The sequence below is a fragment of the Scatophagus argus genome, chromosome 3 (assembly GCF_020382885.2).
Source record: "Scatophagus argus isolate fScaArg1 chromosome 3, fScaArg1.pri, whole genome shotgun sequence".
Taxonomy (NCBI): Eukaryota; Metazoa; Chordata; class Actinopteri; family Scatophagidae; genus Scatophagus; species Scatophagus argus.
This window is the reverse complement of record NC_058495.1, coordinates 14,018,563-14,033,215: the sequence shown is the minus strand read 5'-3', so window position 1 is coordinate 14,033,215 and position 14,653 is coordinate 14,018,563. Positions and strand designations below refer to the sequence as shown.

General features: G+C 40.7%; 1 protein-coding gene and 1 long non-coding RNA gene across 2 annotated transcripts in view; both read right to left on the bottom strand.

Annotated features, from left to right (window-relative positions):
• LOC124056432 (guanine nucleotide-binding protein G(i) subunit alpha-2-like) overlaps nucleotides 1–14,653 on the bottom strand; it is a 52,747-nt gene that overhangs the window by 1,560 nt on the left and 36,534 nt on the right. Inside the window, exons 2-7 of the mRNA XM_046383853.1 lie at nucleotides 13,619–13,661; nucleotides 8,915–9,056; nucleotides 5,622–5,782; nucleotides 2,369–2,497; nucleotides 338–467; nucleotides 9–162 (exon numbers count right to left, since the gene is read on the bottom strand). Of these exons, the coding sequence (XP_046239809.1) occupies nucleotides 9–162; nucleotides 338–467; nucleotides 2,369–2,497; nucleotides 5,622–5,782; nucleotides 8,915–9,056; nucleotides 13,619–13,661 (759 nt within the window). The remainder of the gene's footprint in view (nucleotides 1–8; nucleotides 163–337; nucleotides 468–2,368; nucleotides 2,498–5,621; nucleotides 5,783–8,914; nucleotides 9,057–13,618; nucleotides 13,662–14,653) is intronic.
• Nucleotides 9,166–12,938, bottom strand: LOC124056433. The gene is made up of 3 exons (XR_006842976.1): nucleotides 12,863–12,938; nucleotides 11,126–11,132; nucleotides 9,166–9,439 (listed from the first exon to the last, which is right to left on the bottom strand). It is a non-coding gene; the product is annotated as an uncharacterized LOC124056433 (long non-coding RNA).

Genomic DNA, 14,653 nt, shown 5'->3' with positions numbered 1-14,653 from the left:
CACTGTACCAGTGTACTCAGGGAAGCAGATGGTCAGAGGGCTGTGGGCGATCTTCTCCTCAAACAGGTCCTTCTTGTTGAGGAACAGGATGATGGACGTCTCTGTGAACCACTTGTTGTTGCAGATGGAGTCAAACAGCTTCATGCTCTCATGCATCCGGTTCTGGGTGCGACGGACACAAATGTGGAGATAAAGAGATTACTAGAGAGCACAACTAGGGCGCATCAAGGAAATGAGTTCACTGAAAACCTCAACCTCCCTTCCCCATTCAAATCACCCTGGGAATGCGCTTTGCTGTGAAACGAGTACAAAGCAAAGGAGTTTGAGCTTAACTCACCATCTCCTCGTCCTCAGCCAGGACCAGGTCGTAGGCGCTCATGGCTACACAGAAGATGATAGCTGTGACTCCCTCGAAGCAGTGGATCCACTTCTTCCTCTCTGACCGCTGGCCTCCGACGTCAAACATCCTGCACAGAGACAAGCGGTGTAAACATGAGGTTTTGTTTTCTTTTTTTTGAAATGAAGGAGGGCATCTGGGACTGGACGCAGGAGAAACAACACTTTTTCACGATGATACACAAGTTGAGCAGTGGCAAGGTCTCCCTCTGGTCTGGAAATGTCCTCTTTTGCTCCTGGTTGGTCAATAAATGAAACAGTAAACACAACAATGGCTGGAGTCTTATGGTGAACTTAGTTTGGAGTGTGGAGCATGACTTGGACATGGCACCCAGGTCTTACATTTAACACACTTAAGGCAGCTTGAGACATTGCTTACCCTCCAGGGCACCATGATTGAAACTGTCCCGATGGTGTACTTCAGCAAGTCCACCACAAAAAAAAAAAAAAATTGCTGCTACAAAACCGGTGGCAGCATCAGGCAGCGGCAGGTTTTTCACTAAGATCTCGTGTGACTTATTTATGAAGACGGAGGATAGCTAGATGGATGAGAGAGGACGGGTGGTGCCTAACTGAAGACTTTCTCCATGTAATACTGAGAGGGAGATTTTCAGCTGGAAGCTACCATTTGTGGCACAGTTTTGTTGCGACACATCATTCGTCCCGCTAAGCTGTTTTCACTTTGCAGAATTTAATTCATTAGAGCAGAACTCTGACTCTTGTGGACAGCCTGGCTTTAGGCTGAGTAAGCAGAGCTCATTATAACAGTGACATACTTTAGACTGTTTACCTCAGCAGTGGGCTCATCTCCAGCAAGGCACGTAAGCTAAATATATCACAGCAGCACAGCACTGGAGAGGTGCCGGAGGTATGCTGTTTGGATCTGATTTATGTCTTCCAAAAAGACAAAAAATAAATCAGACATAAATGAGATTTAAATATTCCACATGGACATACAGCAGGTACAGAAGCAGATGCACACACATACACGCACGCCCTTTCATTTCCACCACCCGGATAAAGCAGCAAAACTCAATGTTTGATTTTTCATATTTTTGGATGACATTTACTAGTGACTAATGTCTCCGTCAGATATAAAGTTTGTGTTTGTGTGTAGTCTGAGGGGCGACTACAATCTTCAGATGTCATTATCACAATGACAAAGGCGCCATTATCAGAGCACATAAACACAATGACATTTACACTGTAAAAACAAGACTGAGGGCTGGCATTCAAAATAACAAACTTCAGGGGTAATGATGAGTTTGTATTAATCATTATGGCTAATCTTGTTGATGAACTTGACCATCCAGTCATTAAAATCAACACATATCGTCTATGTGGGAGAAGATCTGTTTCTCCTGTTCTTGTACTGTGTATCAGTGATATTTAAGGAGACAGTTACTGGAATGAGACGGCAAACACTCCCCAAATTTGAAAATGTTTTACCTTCCAAAAAGAAGGAACATTATTTGGTGGAGAACGCGCATACTTTTAGTACAGACATAAATGCACGACTCATATGAGATTAACTGTCATCAGATGGCAAAATCCTCAAATGACAGTCATTATCAAAAGACACCGAAATAACAACAGCTCACTTTTTTGTATGCTTTTTTGATTGCCTTCACATAAACTTTGAAGTCTGTGTACTGTTATCTTCAAACAGCGCAGTCATGCACTGAGAACAAAAATCACAATGGGTTTCGCTACTTTAATGCATTTATAAACATGCTTATTGAGCAAATCCTCATATCAGTCCAAACAATTCAAAGTAAAATGTACTGATACGTTTCAGGGAGCGAGAATAATCCTCAGATACATCCTCAGCAACACTTGATCAGCTCCAAGGGCACGTGGGTCCACCAAGTGAATAAATCAGAGGGTTATGACTGTACCTTGAACAACTTTAAGACTGTTTTGCCAAATGAGCATCAGGAGCTGAGATAAACTTGTGAAAGTGGGATCTTACTTGAAGTGAAGGTCCTTGAAGGTGAAATGTGTTTCCACAATGCCGGTGGTCTTCACTCGGGTCCGCAGCACATCTTGCTGTGTGGGGATGTAATCTGGCTTGGCTATCCTCTCCAGGTCGTTTAGGTAGCTGATGGGAACACGGGTAAAAACAATATTGTGTCAAATTAAGAGCGCTGCCCTGTAATGTAACAGAAAGATCTGATCCTGGGATGTTATGTTCAGGTGAGCTACAATGAAAGGTTGTCTCAGGTCTCATCGGTACCTTCACACGGACATGAGAAGAACAGAAGGGTGTCATGCTGGCAACAAGTTGTGTTAGAGCAAGCTCAATTACAAATGAATGTAACTTTTGACAAAGGGCTCTAAAATCTTCAGAAATTCTTTGCTAATAATACTCAAACTAACGGCATTTGCATGCTAATGTCAGCAAAATAAGTACACAAGCGTAGCAAGGAAGAGTTCTGACAGCTGCAGCAAAGCAAAAGGACACTGAGATGCCAGTGTTTTCATAGGCACACACATAAACGAAGTGAAGCTCAAACTAACTATTAAAAAGTTTCAGAGAGAGAACGTCAGTGTAACCATAGAAACTCAGTACAACTGAACTCCCACTCCGAGCGACGTCCTCCTGCCTACCTCACATACTGACAGCCTCCACACAGCGCAAGAGGAGTGGGAGACCCCGTCGCTGTTGGCAGAGGAGTCGTGGACTGCTTTCTCTCTGCTTACTCTGAGCAGAAGCATGGGAATGAATTACAATATAATATATTTAAATATGTATTTCTCACCTTCCCCATGATGGCCTGATAAGTTGCTTAATTATTTCAGCACTTGCTTTTTACAAATAAAGTCACTAACGGGGTCTGAAAAACTGCTAAAACAAGTAAGAAAGTAGCCAAGTTGGCAACACTGCACTATATATCACAGCGCGGTATTGGATCCACGCTTATCGACAGTATCGCTTGGATTCAAAACTATGGCTATATTTTATATAAGCCACAAAACTGCAGAAATATGTTGCTTTTTGAGAGAGGTAAGAAAAGATCTCAATCTTTAGATCTCAATCCCTAAACACAAGACCACAGTCATCTTTTACACAAACAAAGCTGTATTATGTCAGTGTTTTAACACAATATTCAAGTGCATTAAAACAAATTGAAAAAAAAACCCCAAAAAAACAGTGTTGCGTAACAAAGTGGCACTGAGTCTAATCCCATACAAAGCACAGCCAGGGTGTAGATATTAGAGCCTCTGCATTGCTATTTCACGCCACCTGTTTGACAGTTTAATCCTAATCCTGCTCCCCACAAAGGTTTAGGCTGCTTTTGTAGTCCACACATCAGACACTGTCACACCGCTTGATTTGGCCATTAAAGGCCTTGAAGATTAATTGGTCAGTTTACATACTATTAACAAAAGGTACTCAGCTGTAGAGCAACAGAGAATCGTCAGTAGCAAAACAAACCAAAACAAAAAATTTACAACCTCAACCTCAGCATTTGTTGTTTGTTTTTGTCACTGGAGTAAACTATCAGATATTGAGTGTGGAACCACAGTAGTATGACATCAGACTGAAAGGTCACCTTGTAAAACTCAGTTTCCATCAGTCTGCATGCAGGCTGATGGAAAATGCAAGTACAGCTTAAAGCCAGGATGCAAGCAGAAGCCATTAGATTTTTCTACATGCAGACATGTGAGAAGGTTTAGTCTTGCTTCCTCAAATACTGGCAGGTGGATCCATTATTGTCAGAGTGTACAGTACATGTCCCTGTTCTATCAAAACAGTGAGACAGAAGAGAGTGGCCTGTTAACATGTGCTGTGCCAGCTCTCTTTCTCTTCACTTTCTCCTTCATTCCTCTGGCTCTCAGCAGGTGCTGAGACATAGATTGTGGTCCAGTGCCAGACTCATTTAGTCCTCTCTTATAGCAACCGACTCACTCAGCGCCCTACGGAGGCCGCGATGAAGCACTCTCTGTCCACTCTTCCAGCTTCCTAATGAGAAGCTGTGGTCAGATCGGCTTTAACGAGAGCAGTGAAGCGGAGTTGGAGAAGTTACGATTATAGTGCCAAAACAAACAGAGAACAACATCACTCCCACTGGAAGTTAAATACTGCTTTGACTGCAAAGCAATCATTTGTGAAACACTTCACACTCCCGTGACGGTTTAGAGCACCTTCTGGAGGTGTCATAGTATTATCAAAGGCCTTGTGTATTCACATGTGGAATTCTATGGTCTAGTCCTCTTTTCCTCCCTTATGAGGACTTGTATATAGCTGTATATTGTACTGTGTTTACTGTACCTTGCAAATTGTTAATTTATTTTACCTCTCTATTGTTTTGCAACTGTTTTTGCACACTTTTTGCACTCTTCTTCTGTTCTTGTGAGTTGCCATGACAAGTGAATTTCCCCACTGCGGGATCAATAAAGTTCATCAAAGTTCATTATCTTATCTTATCTTATCTTCAACAGAAATCAGGCAGCTGCTGGTGAGGATCCCTTTTCTTTGGATGCCCAGTTCAAAGCAGCAGTGCATCCCTCCCGCCCGGGGTCAGAGTGATAGCCACCTCTCATCTTCTACCAGCAGCCTCTCAGAATTACCTCATGCCTTTTATTACACTGGAACATTATAACAATGCGGCCAACAAACAGAGCACTCAGAGCTGAGGGTAAGTGAGGTAATTAAGACCTGAGGAGAGAGGCTGAGGCTGCAGTGTTGTTGCAGATTAGAAACGTGAAGAGTGTGAAAAGTGAAAGCCACTGATTAAACAAAAGTGTGATGCTTTCCCATAACGTCTCGTCTCTAACTGCATCTGCTCCCTGTGGTGGTGCTGTGATGCAGAGAGCTGTAGTGTGTGTGGTGTCATCAAAATGATGAGAAATGAATAACTGAACTGAGCACAAATGAAACAACTGAAGCAGAGAAGAGTATGATGTTAGTGTGACAGAATATCTGAACTGCATGGCTAACTTATCCATTTAGGCCAAGTTGTGTCTGTATATTAAAGATCATTTTAAGCAGTGAATGCAGAGTTGAGAACATATTTACAGAAACATAAACAGAAACTATAATATAAACCTCATGACAGGAGCAAAAAAAAACCCCAAAAACCCCTTGTGCTAGAAAATGAGACAACGACACAATGACTGCATTGTGAAGTTTTAGGTTTAGGTTTTCTGTGCATAATGATGTACATGTTTTTTTGAAACAAAATAGCTCTATTGCGCTTTCATGCTATTAAGGGACTCACTAGGCTGCAGAGTCATTGAGCTGGTACTCTCGGGCCCGTGTGAAGCAGCTCTGGACGCCGCCGTCGGACCACAGTCGTTGGATGACGTTGGACAGGTCTTCTGGCAGGATACCTTGCTCCTCAGCTGCTGCTGACAGGGCAAACAGTTGGCGGGCATCATCCTGACATACAAAAAAGACCCCACACACAGAATTAGGTCTTTCTTTCCACTTGAGTATTATTTCAATTGTATTCTACTTGCAAGGTCCAGCGATGGTGGCCCCGAATGCATCTTACTTCTACAAACACATGATACAGAGAGTTCAGAAATGTGGTAAAATTAAAAATACAATTGCATAGTTCACTGATTTAAATTAAAACGTATGACTGTAAATGGTTAAATTCCAGGAAAACAAGGAAAACAACAAACAAAGCTGAGATTCCTTAAGATGCCTTAACTTGCCTGCCAAGCACAAATCAGATATAGACAGCGTTCAGCTGTCTTTCCAACACACAAACTGCAGCTCACACTTGTTGCGAGTATCCAGTGTGTGCTTGTGGAAATTGGTGTGTTTTAAAAATGGCTATCTCAGTGTGCTTTACTCAGAAATCGCAGATAAGATCTTTAACCACTGGAAAATGCTGGTCTCATGATATAAAGAAAACACAATTTTCCTCCCATAGTTATGTAACATGGAGTTGTCCTACAGCCCTCTGAATGGAAGTTATGCTCTCTCAAATGATAAGATTTCAAAAGAGAAACGTGACGAAACAGAGAAGCAAACCACAGGGCGAGGAAAAGTATGATCAGAAATTACATGTCAATCATTGACCTAATTGACCCTGGGCCACCACACGGCCATAAAACTTTGCACTGTAATGAGACTATCTATTAAGGTGCAGTGGCCTGGAAAAACAGATGTGTTAGAGGGTACATTAATATTTGGGTTAATATTTGAAATATTTACTTTTTTTTTTAAGCTGTTTCTTTTGCTAAATCAGTTCAGGCTCAAGTACAGATTAAGACTGCTTGAACAGACTGCTGTTGACTGACACATCTAAACCGGAGACTTTCTGGTTATGAGAACATTTCTTTAGCCATAAAGACTGTTTTCTCTTTTTGTTGATTTTAGGAGGACTCATAAGCACATACATGCAACCTCGTTCACTTTTTCCCCTGCTTTTTCAAAATTTGAGCTGCGTCTTGGCCATCTGAATTTGGGACTTGAGGCCATTACCCTCCAATAAGATGGACAATTGGATTTATGTGCAAACAATCAGAGGTAGAGTTGCAGCTATACTCACTGGGGATCTGGACAAGGGCATCGTCCACAGCTTACATCACCTTCACTGCACCACTCTGACTCTGACTGGTGTTTGACAAGGGCTTACTGAAACTTTTGATGTTATCTATTGACAGCAGACTTTCATGAATTAGTTAACCATTGTCTGACCCTCCGTCTCAACTGTAGGTCACAGTAAGTTAGCGGGCCTTTACTATGTACCACGAGGTAGTGATTAAAATCCTGTGATAGAGCACTAGCTGTTTTGAATGAGCAGAACACAGTGGAGGATACCAGGGCTTTCTAATACCTATGCCATCCTTGACCAAACTGAATAATTAGCTTTCAGTAAATCTGAAGGGCAGTAATTGCATTCAAGTTGTTAGCTGGATACTTTTGAAACTTGAGTTCCCAACTTTGGTAAAACTCCAATATCACGTATTGAGACAACTGAATCTTGGCAAACAAGAAAATCTGCTTATTCCTTAGGCACAGAAAAGAGAGATTCAGTCACATGCTAACTTAGGAATATTGTTGAATGGTGATGCCGTTCCTTCTTATTCCGAAACAGATATTGTCCTTTCAATTGAAATCTCTGAACTATTCCAGGATACTCAAAGTTCTCTGTAGGCCACTGCAGTGTGTGTGTCATTTATGAAACACTGATCTGCCCACAACAGAACCTGCCATCCTAGCATGTACCAGGCAGTGAAAAATCTCTTTTTACATAAAACCATGTTCATCCAACTCCTCTATAATGAAGACCACCAGGGAGAATGACATTTGGAAAGAGCCACAGTACCAGGGACATGCAGAAACTGCAAAGTAAAGATTGTCAGGGTTGCAAAAAGTCTGAATTTACCTGTCTGCAATGTATAGTATGTGTTTAATTAAAATGCCACACGACACCCTACTGCTTTACTACTTATTCCAGTTCACCACAGTTGAGAGCATGTGGTCAAATTTCCTTATGTAGTTCATACAAAATTAGAAACATGGATCTAAGTTAACAGCCAGAGAAAAAATGGGTCTAAACATCTAGATAAGTTTGAAGTGTTTAACTTTGATGTAGGAGTTGACAGATTTCTTCATCCACTCAAACTATAGTATCTTTCAAATGATCTGTGACAACAGAATATATGAATAACATATACGAGACAATCATTTTCTGCTCTCATGATGCCTGAATTTTACTTCTGTGATCTTATCATGTCCCTGGGTGGTGTTCCTCTGAAATTCAGCTATTTACTGTTTCCCTTAACAGCACACACACACACAAACAGGGAGGGAAAATATATACAGCACTGCAGGAGTCCACCTTAAGCATCTGCTACACACAGTTGATTTCCATGTGGAAACTGGCACACTGCGCTTGTTGAGTTGCACAATTTCAGCAGTTTCAAGTCCTCAAGATCAGATATGGGTGGTTAGGATGGAGGCAGAGCAGAGCAGAGGCTTTGGCGATGAGGAGCAGTAATGATATTACCAAGGGCAGCTGTATTACACTATACTTAGACAGGTTTCCAGAAGGTCTTGTCACTACCTTTAACAGCCTCTCCGCACGCCAGTCACTCACAGTCACACAGTTTCCATCTATGTTTGCCCACATTCATATGGTAGATGTGGCGACTGACAGAGAGCTTCGTCACATGGTGCAATGACAATCAACTGAAGTTCAATAGCATCAAAACCAAACCATCGAACCAGGATTAAAATGGTTCAGTTTGTTCATCTTTTTGTGCCACATTTGAAGAAATTCCCTCAAGGTCTTCTTGAGACATTGTGTTCACAGGAATGTGACAGAAGAACAGACAACCACAAAAACATGGTGCCTCCGAAGGCAAAAAAACACCTTTCAAATAGCATGGATATGCCATTTTTTTGTGTGTTATATTTGTTTATGAGGCTGATATACTGATACCTGACCCATAGGACAGAGTACTGTAATGTAAAAACAGGCACACTGATTGGAGATGCTTTTTCACACATCGCATCACTGCAGAAGGCACATTTTTATTCTCAGACACCTACCGTTCTAGCAGATTCCTCATAGTCGATCTTAAGGTTGGCCATGGCTTTGATGATGGCCATAATGGACTGGATTGTGTTGCTGTAGACAACTGCCCTGTACTGCTTACACTCATCTTCTGAGTATCCATCCTCGTGAATGATCCTGAAAACAGACAGGCAAAGGATGAGGGGAAAGAGCAAGAAAAAATGAGACACATGTAATTCATTTGCGTCATTTATGTTATTTGATCTGATTACACATTTACATACAATGATGTAAAAGATTTCTTTCAGGCTTTGATGCCCTGCTAACTTGATGGGACGACTATATTCCAAAGGTAAAAACCAAATCATTTCAAGGATTCAAGGAGCTTTATTGTCGTTTCACACATGTAGAAACATGAGGTGGGACGAAATTAGTTTCCCTGGTCCCGGTGTGAGCCCAATAACCTAAATACTAATGCTATAAATATAAAAAACAACCAGAATAAAATCATCTTTTTATTCAATCTTCTCCTCAAGGCTACAACTGACCATCAATAAAATCTACAGGAATAATAATTTATCATTTAAAAAATAATTTCCTCCTGTTCTGAAAACGTCAATTATTTTATTATTAAATTATTTATTAATTACTATAAAGACACAAGATTATATTATATATATTATATTACATGGTAAATCAGTATTTTTCTGAGATTCCTCAATGATGTTCTTGTCCCGCATGTGTGTGATGACAAATCACTGCTGGGTTGCAGTACTGGGAAAATCCAGCCATTTTTGTACCTCTCAGTTAGAGAACACTAAAACAAATATTTACTTGCTTTTGGAGCTGTTGAAAGCGACACAGAGAAAGAGGCATGTGGTTGAAAAAAAAGAAAGAAAAAAAAGCATGAGGCTGAGACAGAAGCTGCTGGGCTGGAAACCAAACAGAACCATCTCCCCTGGCCTGTCACAGCCCAGAGACCAGAGCTGCACAGCCAGGGTGCTCATTGCTTATGAGACGTGCTGAATGGGACCTCATTAAAATGCAAGTGGATCCACTGTGAAGCACTGAGTCACAGCCAAGAGGACTACAAATCCATGGTGTTTCCCCTCAGTCCAACAATACTTTCACTAATTTCATAAAATTATTTCTGACTGACTTGACTGTAAAGCAAACTTTATTTTATTATATTTTAGCACTATTTAAATAGTAAGTTTATTAATTAAAAATTATACCGGTAACGTGGTATTACTTTGCCCTTTAAACTGGAGAGACCTGTGCTTTGTACACTAGAACAGCTTGATTAAATGCAGATTTACTTAGATGAATGTATGCAGGGAGTCTCTTTCAATATATAACTCAATTGTTAACACATCTGTAACTACAGTGGGAAGCACTCACAGAGCTCATAGCTTCCCCACAGCCCCATCCTTAACAATTTCTTTTAATAACAGAGAAGTGTTAGTAATTGTGTCTAAAACTGGATTTGCATTAACACATAGCAGCACATAAATCACGCAGATTTTTGGAACAATAAAAGAAATTTTAGAGCTGTACTCAAAGAGACTGATACTCATGTGGCAACCATTTGGCCACGTTCTGTACGGCAATATTCTGTATGCGCCATCCACAACTAAAACATATAATTTCCTTACTGGTCTAACTTTCTAAAGTTGCAAGAAAACTCCCACATGTGGTCTAACTTGCAACTACTACAGTGTGCAGGAGTTTGCTTGCAGCTTTTGATCTCCCCATCCCTCTCCTACGTTCCTGCCCCATGAAAGAGATGTGTGAAGTAAAAGTCTGCTCTTGTCCTCACGTCTGTCAGATTTGATTCTAATCTGTTGAGCACTTCTGAGATGCACTTTGAACTGAAGCGGACAAAGTGAAATGGAAACCTGGCAATGCTTATTATATTGTACGGGCTTCGTGAGCTGCTTCCACCTCATTTAAATATTTCATGACTGCTGCGTTAAAATTAACTTGCACAAGTAGTGTCAACCATGGAGCCATCTTCAATACAAATCTAAAACTGGATTAAACTGAAATCCCATCATTAATGCTGTCATATCTTGTGACTGTCACATTTGTCACATTGCAAGCACAATTAGTGTCAACCAGAGGAATTTTTCTCTGAACTTTTCTTCAGAAATTCAAAGCTAGATTAAATAAAAATCCATCATTAGTACTGCAGTTTTAAGTATAATTAACCCTTAGCCAGAAACATGAATATGAAAATCCTATACAAAATATCTATTATTTGTCTAGATTCTAGCCTGGGACCGAGGGATTAAATTTGAGTCAGTTAAATTTATTCTCTACTTCTAGTGTTGTTCCTTTTTCACTTTAACGTCAGACAAAAGACTTGATATAGATTTTTCTTTTAAACAACTACGTAAGTGGATTAAAAACATATTGCGAAAATCTAAAATGCATAACGAAAATTAAATTTTGTTCCCTGGAGACATGTATTTTTGTGCTTTTGTTAATGACAAATCACACACAAAAGCATCAAGTGCGTAGGTGTTCAGTGATGTGCATGTTAGAGACCCGCATATCCGACAGATTCGCCAATTTGCTTCAGTCAGTTGGAGCAGCAACTCTAAACAGGAACACTAAGAACGTTTTCACTCACATGCATTAGTCATGGATAAGCACAATTAGCACCATCTCCTCAACCCTCGTTTTCAGGACAAGTCAGCACGGCTTCGGAGGGATTGACAAGAGGAATATTTCACAGCTAGGAAACATTTAGGTTTCAATACACAGCAATCAGAGTCTCGAATATACAAGAGAACAAACACCGTCTTTTCTCATATCTCTGAAGACCATTTCTAAACAAATTCTAACAAAATTTGTTGTTTTGCCAGCTGTCGTTGGTCATATCACCTGCATATACACTTTAAGCCTTCTGACTGACAAACTGGAAACTCCCTCCTCCCAAAGCAGGTTTAAAGGCTCTCTCTGCATCTTCTCATTGTGAGGCTACCAGAAAATCAAGCTTACATGGTGACATGACTCACTGCCTCTGGAAACTCTCAAATGTATCTGTGTGTTTGACTATTTTCGCTCAGCATCATGAAGATGAAGCAAACTGAACCATAATTCAGCAAAAGCATGGAAAATTTCTTCCTTCAGATTTGTTATGAATGCCATCTTGATGAATACACATGTAGCACAGAGTGCAGTACAGATGTATAAAGATTCTGTGCACTGATTGGACTCTTGTTGCAATCAACTGCTTAACAATTGTTTCTCCATGGCTTGTTAATGGCCTACTTAAAGCCTGTTGGATCAGAGCCAAGGACTGCCAGGCTAACTGGGTTAAACTCTATACATTACTCATCATATCAGCGAGTAGAAGATTGCATTTATCAGAGGTGGTTATCTGTATGCAAGCTTCCGATGCTGAGATAAAACCCCCCACATTTGGACTGCTATATTCTGCCTCCCTCAGATTTCCTGTCTGGTCTCGGTCTGGATTATCAATTAAAGAGAAAAACTCCGTGCACATCCTTTACATTATTGCTTATGTACTGCACATTTTAAAAACCGTGCTGATTTTTTTTTCTGACATGAGTGTAGTGCTGTGTTCTTGTGCTGTCACTTATCCAAAGTTAATTTTATCCAAGCAAATCATCAAAATAAAATGCAAATTAGTGTTTCCATCCACTATTGTGCAAATATTAGGAGTTGGCTGCATCAGGAAGCCAGTAAACTACTGCAGACAAAGAGCGCACATTGAGATGACTTAAGCAAAAGAAAGTCAATCAAAACTTAAAAGACATATGACAGTCATGTGCGTGTTATGTCAGTTACAGTCTACCTACAGTATACATTTACATGCTATAAATATAAAAAACAACCAGAATAAAATTATCTTTTTATTCAATCTTCTCCTCAAGGCTATAACTGACCATCAATAAAATCTGCAGGAATAAGCAGGTATTACTTTTTGTGGCTAAAGAAGCTCGGACCCACACGTCACAAATCAAACCTATGCCTTGTAGAGTAGATGATGCGTGTCTTGCTTTATTATTGCTGGGTCACAGCTGCTGCACATTGAGATGACTTAAGCAAAAGAAAGTCAATCAAAACTTAAAAGACATACGACAGTCATGTGCGTGTTATGTCAGTTACAGTCTACCTACAGTATACATTTACCTCATCAATTTGATGTTTTATTTTTGTGCATATATGCTTATTCTGACTTGGATACCAGAAACATTTTTCAAACAGGTTGGGGCAGGAGCAACAAAAGACTGGGAAAGATTGGAGCATCCCACAAGGAAACATGTTCATTGGCTCCATCTTTCACAAGCCAGGATGGGGCGAAGTTAACAACTTTGTGAAACGCATGAAGGATATGACTACATGGACTCTGGAACGCTTTGTAAAACTGTTGGTGGTAAACAGTTTGCAAATGATTGCAATTTGTTTTTATTCACCTTTTACACAGCATCCCTGCTCTGTTTGGAACTGCGTCTGAAACAACTTTTCTTCCTCAGCCTAGTGTATACAGTTTAGTTTGTGCTGCATACATGCATAGATATCCCCAAATGAATGTGCTCTTATAATTCTTAAAACTCCTATTTATGCAGTGCAAACTGATGATAAATAAATAAATGTTGGAAAAACACCTGTATTTACATATTCCTAATACATGTGCTTGAACTGTTAAAATGTTCTATTTGTCAGCAATGATGGGAGGAAAAGCAAAACAATGAGCAGTCACTCACTTCATCTGCTTCACAATGGTGCTCTTCCCTGACTCTCCAGCACCTGCAGAGGGAACAAAAACAGGCAGAGGTTAAAAATACACTCCCGTTAGCTGAGAAATGTAAACAGGCAGCCAGCGAGGCTGTCTCACATCTGGACCCTTGTCTTGCTTCCCTCCCTTTACCTCCCAGCCTTGGCTTCAGCTGTGCAACACATCTCAGCTCTGCTGTCTCTTACTGTAGACCTACAGGGATTCTCCTCTTTTAGTTATAAGTCAGTCAGTTCTATCTCTAGCCTGAACTCGAATGGTAATACAAGAGTGTTCTTAATTTCACAGCAGATCCTGACCACGGTCAGCCTCTAAGGGAACAAAAACCACCTGCCAACCTATTCCGCTCTTCTTAGTTCAAGACAAGTCACTTTATCATGGTTAACATTTTAATGGAAACGTCTTGCACTGACAGGATATGGTCTTTTCTTATCCACTGCTATGTTTATTCTAACAGCCTGAAGCGACCAGAGAGAGCTCATCTGCCACAAGGAATCTAACACTACACACACACATGCCCAGGGGTGCCTGTCAGTGCACTTTCCACTCGTACTCGCCTGGGGTGAAGACTTTCTGGGATGACCCTCAAAATACACTACTACGCAGCACGCACAAACACAGTGAGGCCCCTGGGTAGGAATGGGCCAAGATACTTTCCACAGACAGCTGTCAGCTCCTACTCCTCCGTGGTATATGAGCTCAGACTGGCTAATAGAGCAGAACGAGGTGTTTGCCTTGAAATAAAGACAGTTTCAACAAATAGCAGACAGGTTTTGACAGTCATAAGTTGTGTAAGGCTGTGTACTGTGTGAATACATGGCCAAAAATATAACAATACCAAAAAGTGCGTGACTGTGCGAGGTCTGAGTGTACAGGGACAATAGTGTAAAAGTGATTTTCGGTTGAAACACACATACAAAGATGACATTTTTCATTTTACATCAACCTCGTGGTTCTGAAGTCCCCACTCGGCCCACAAAGCAAATTGCAAATCACAGTGTGATGA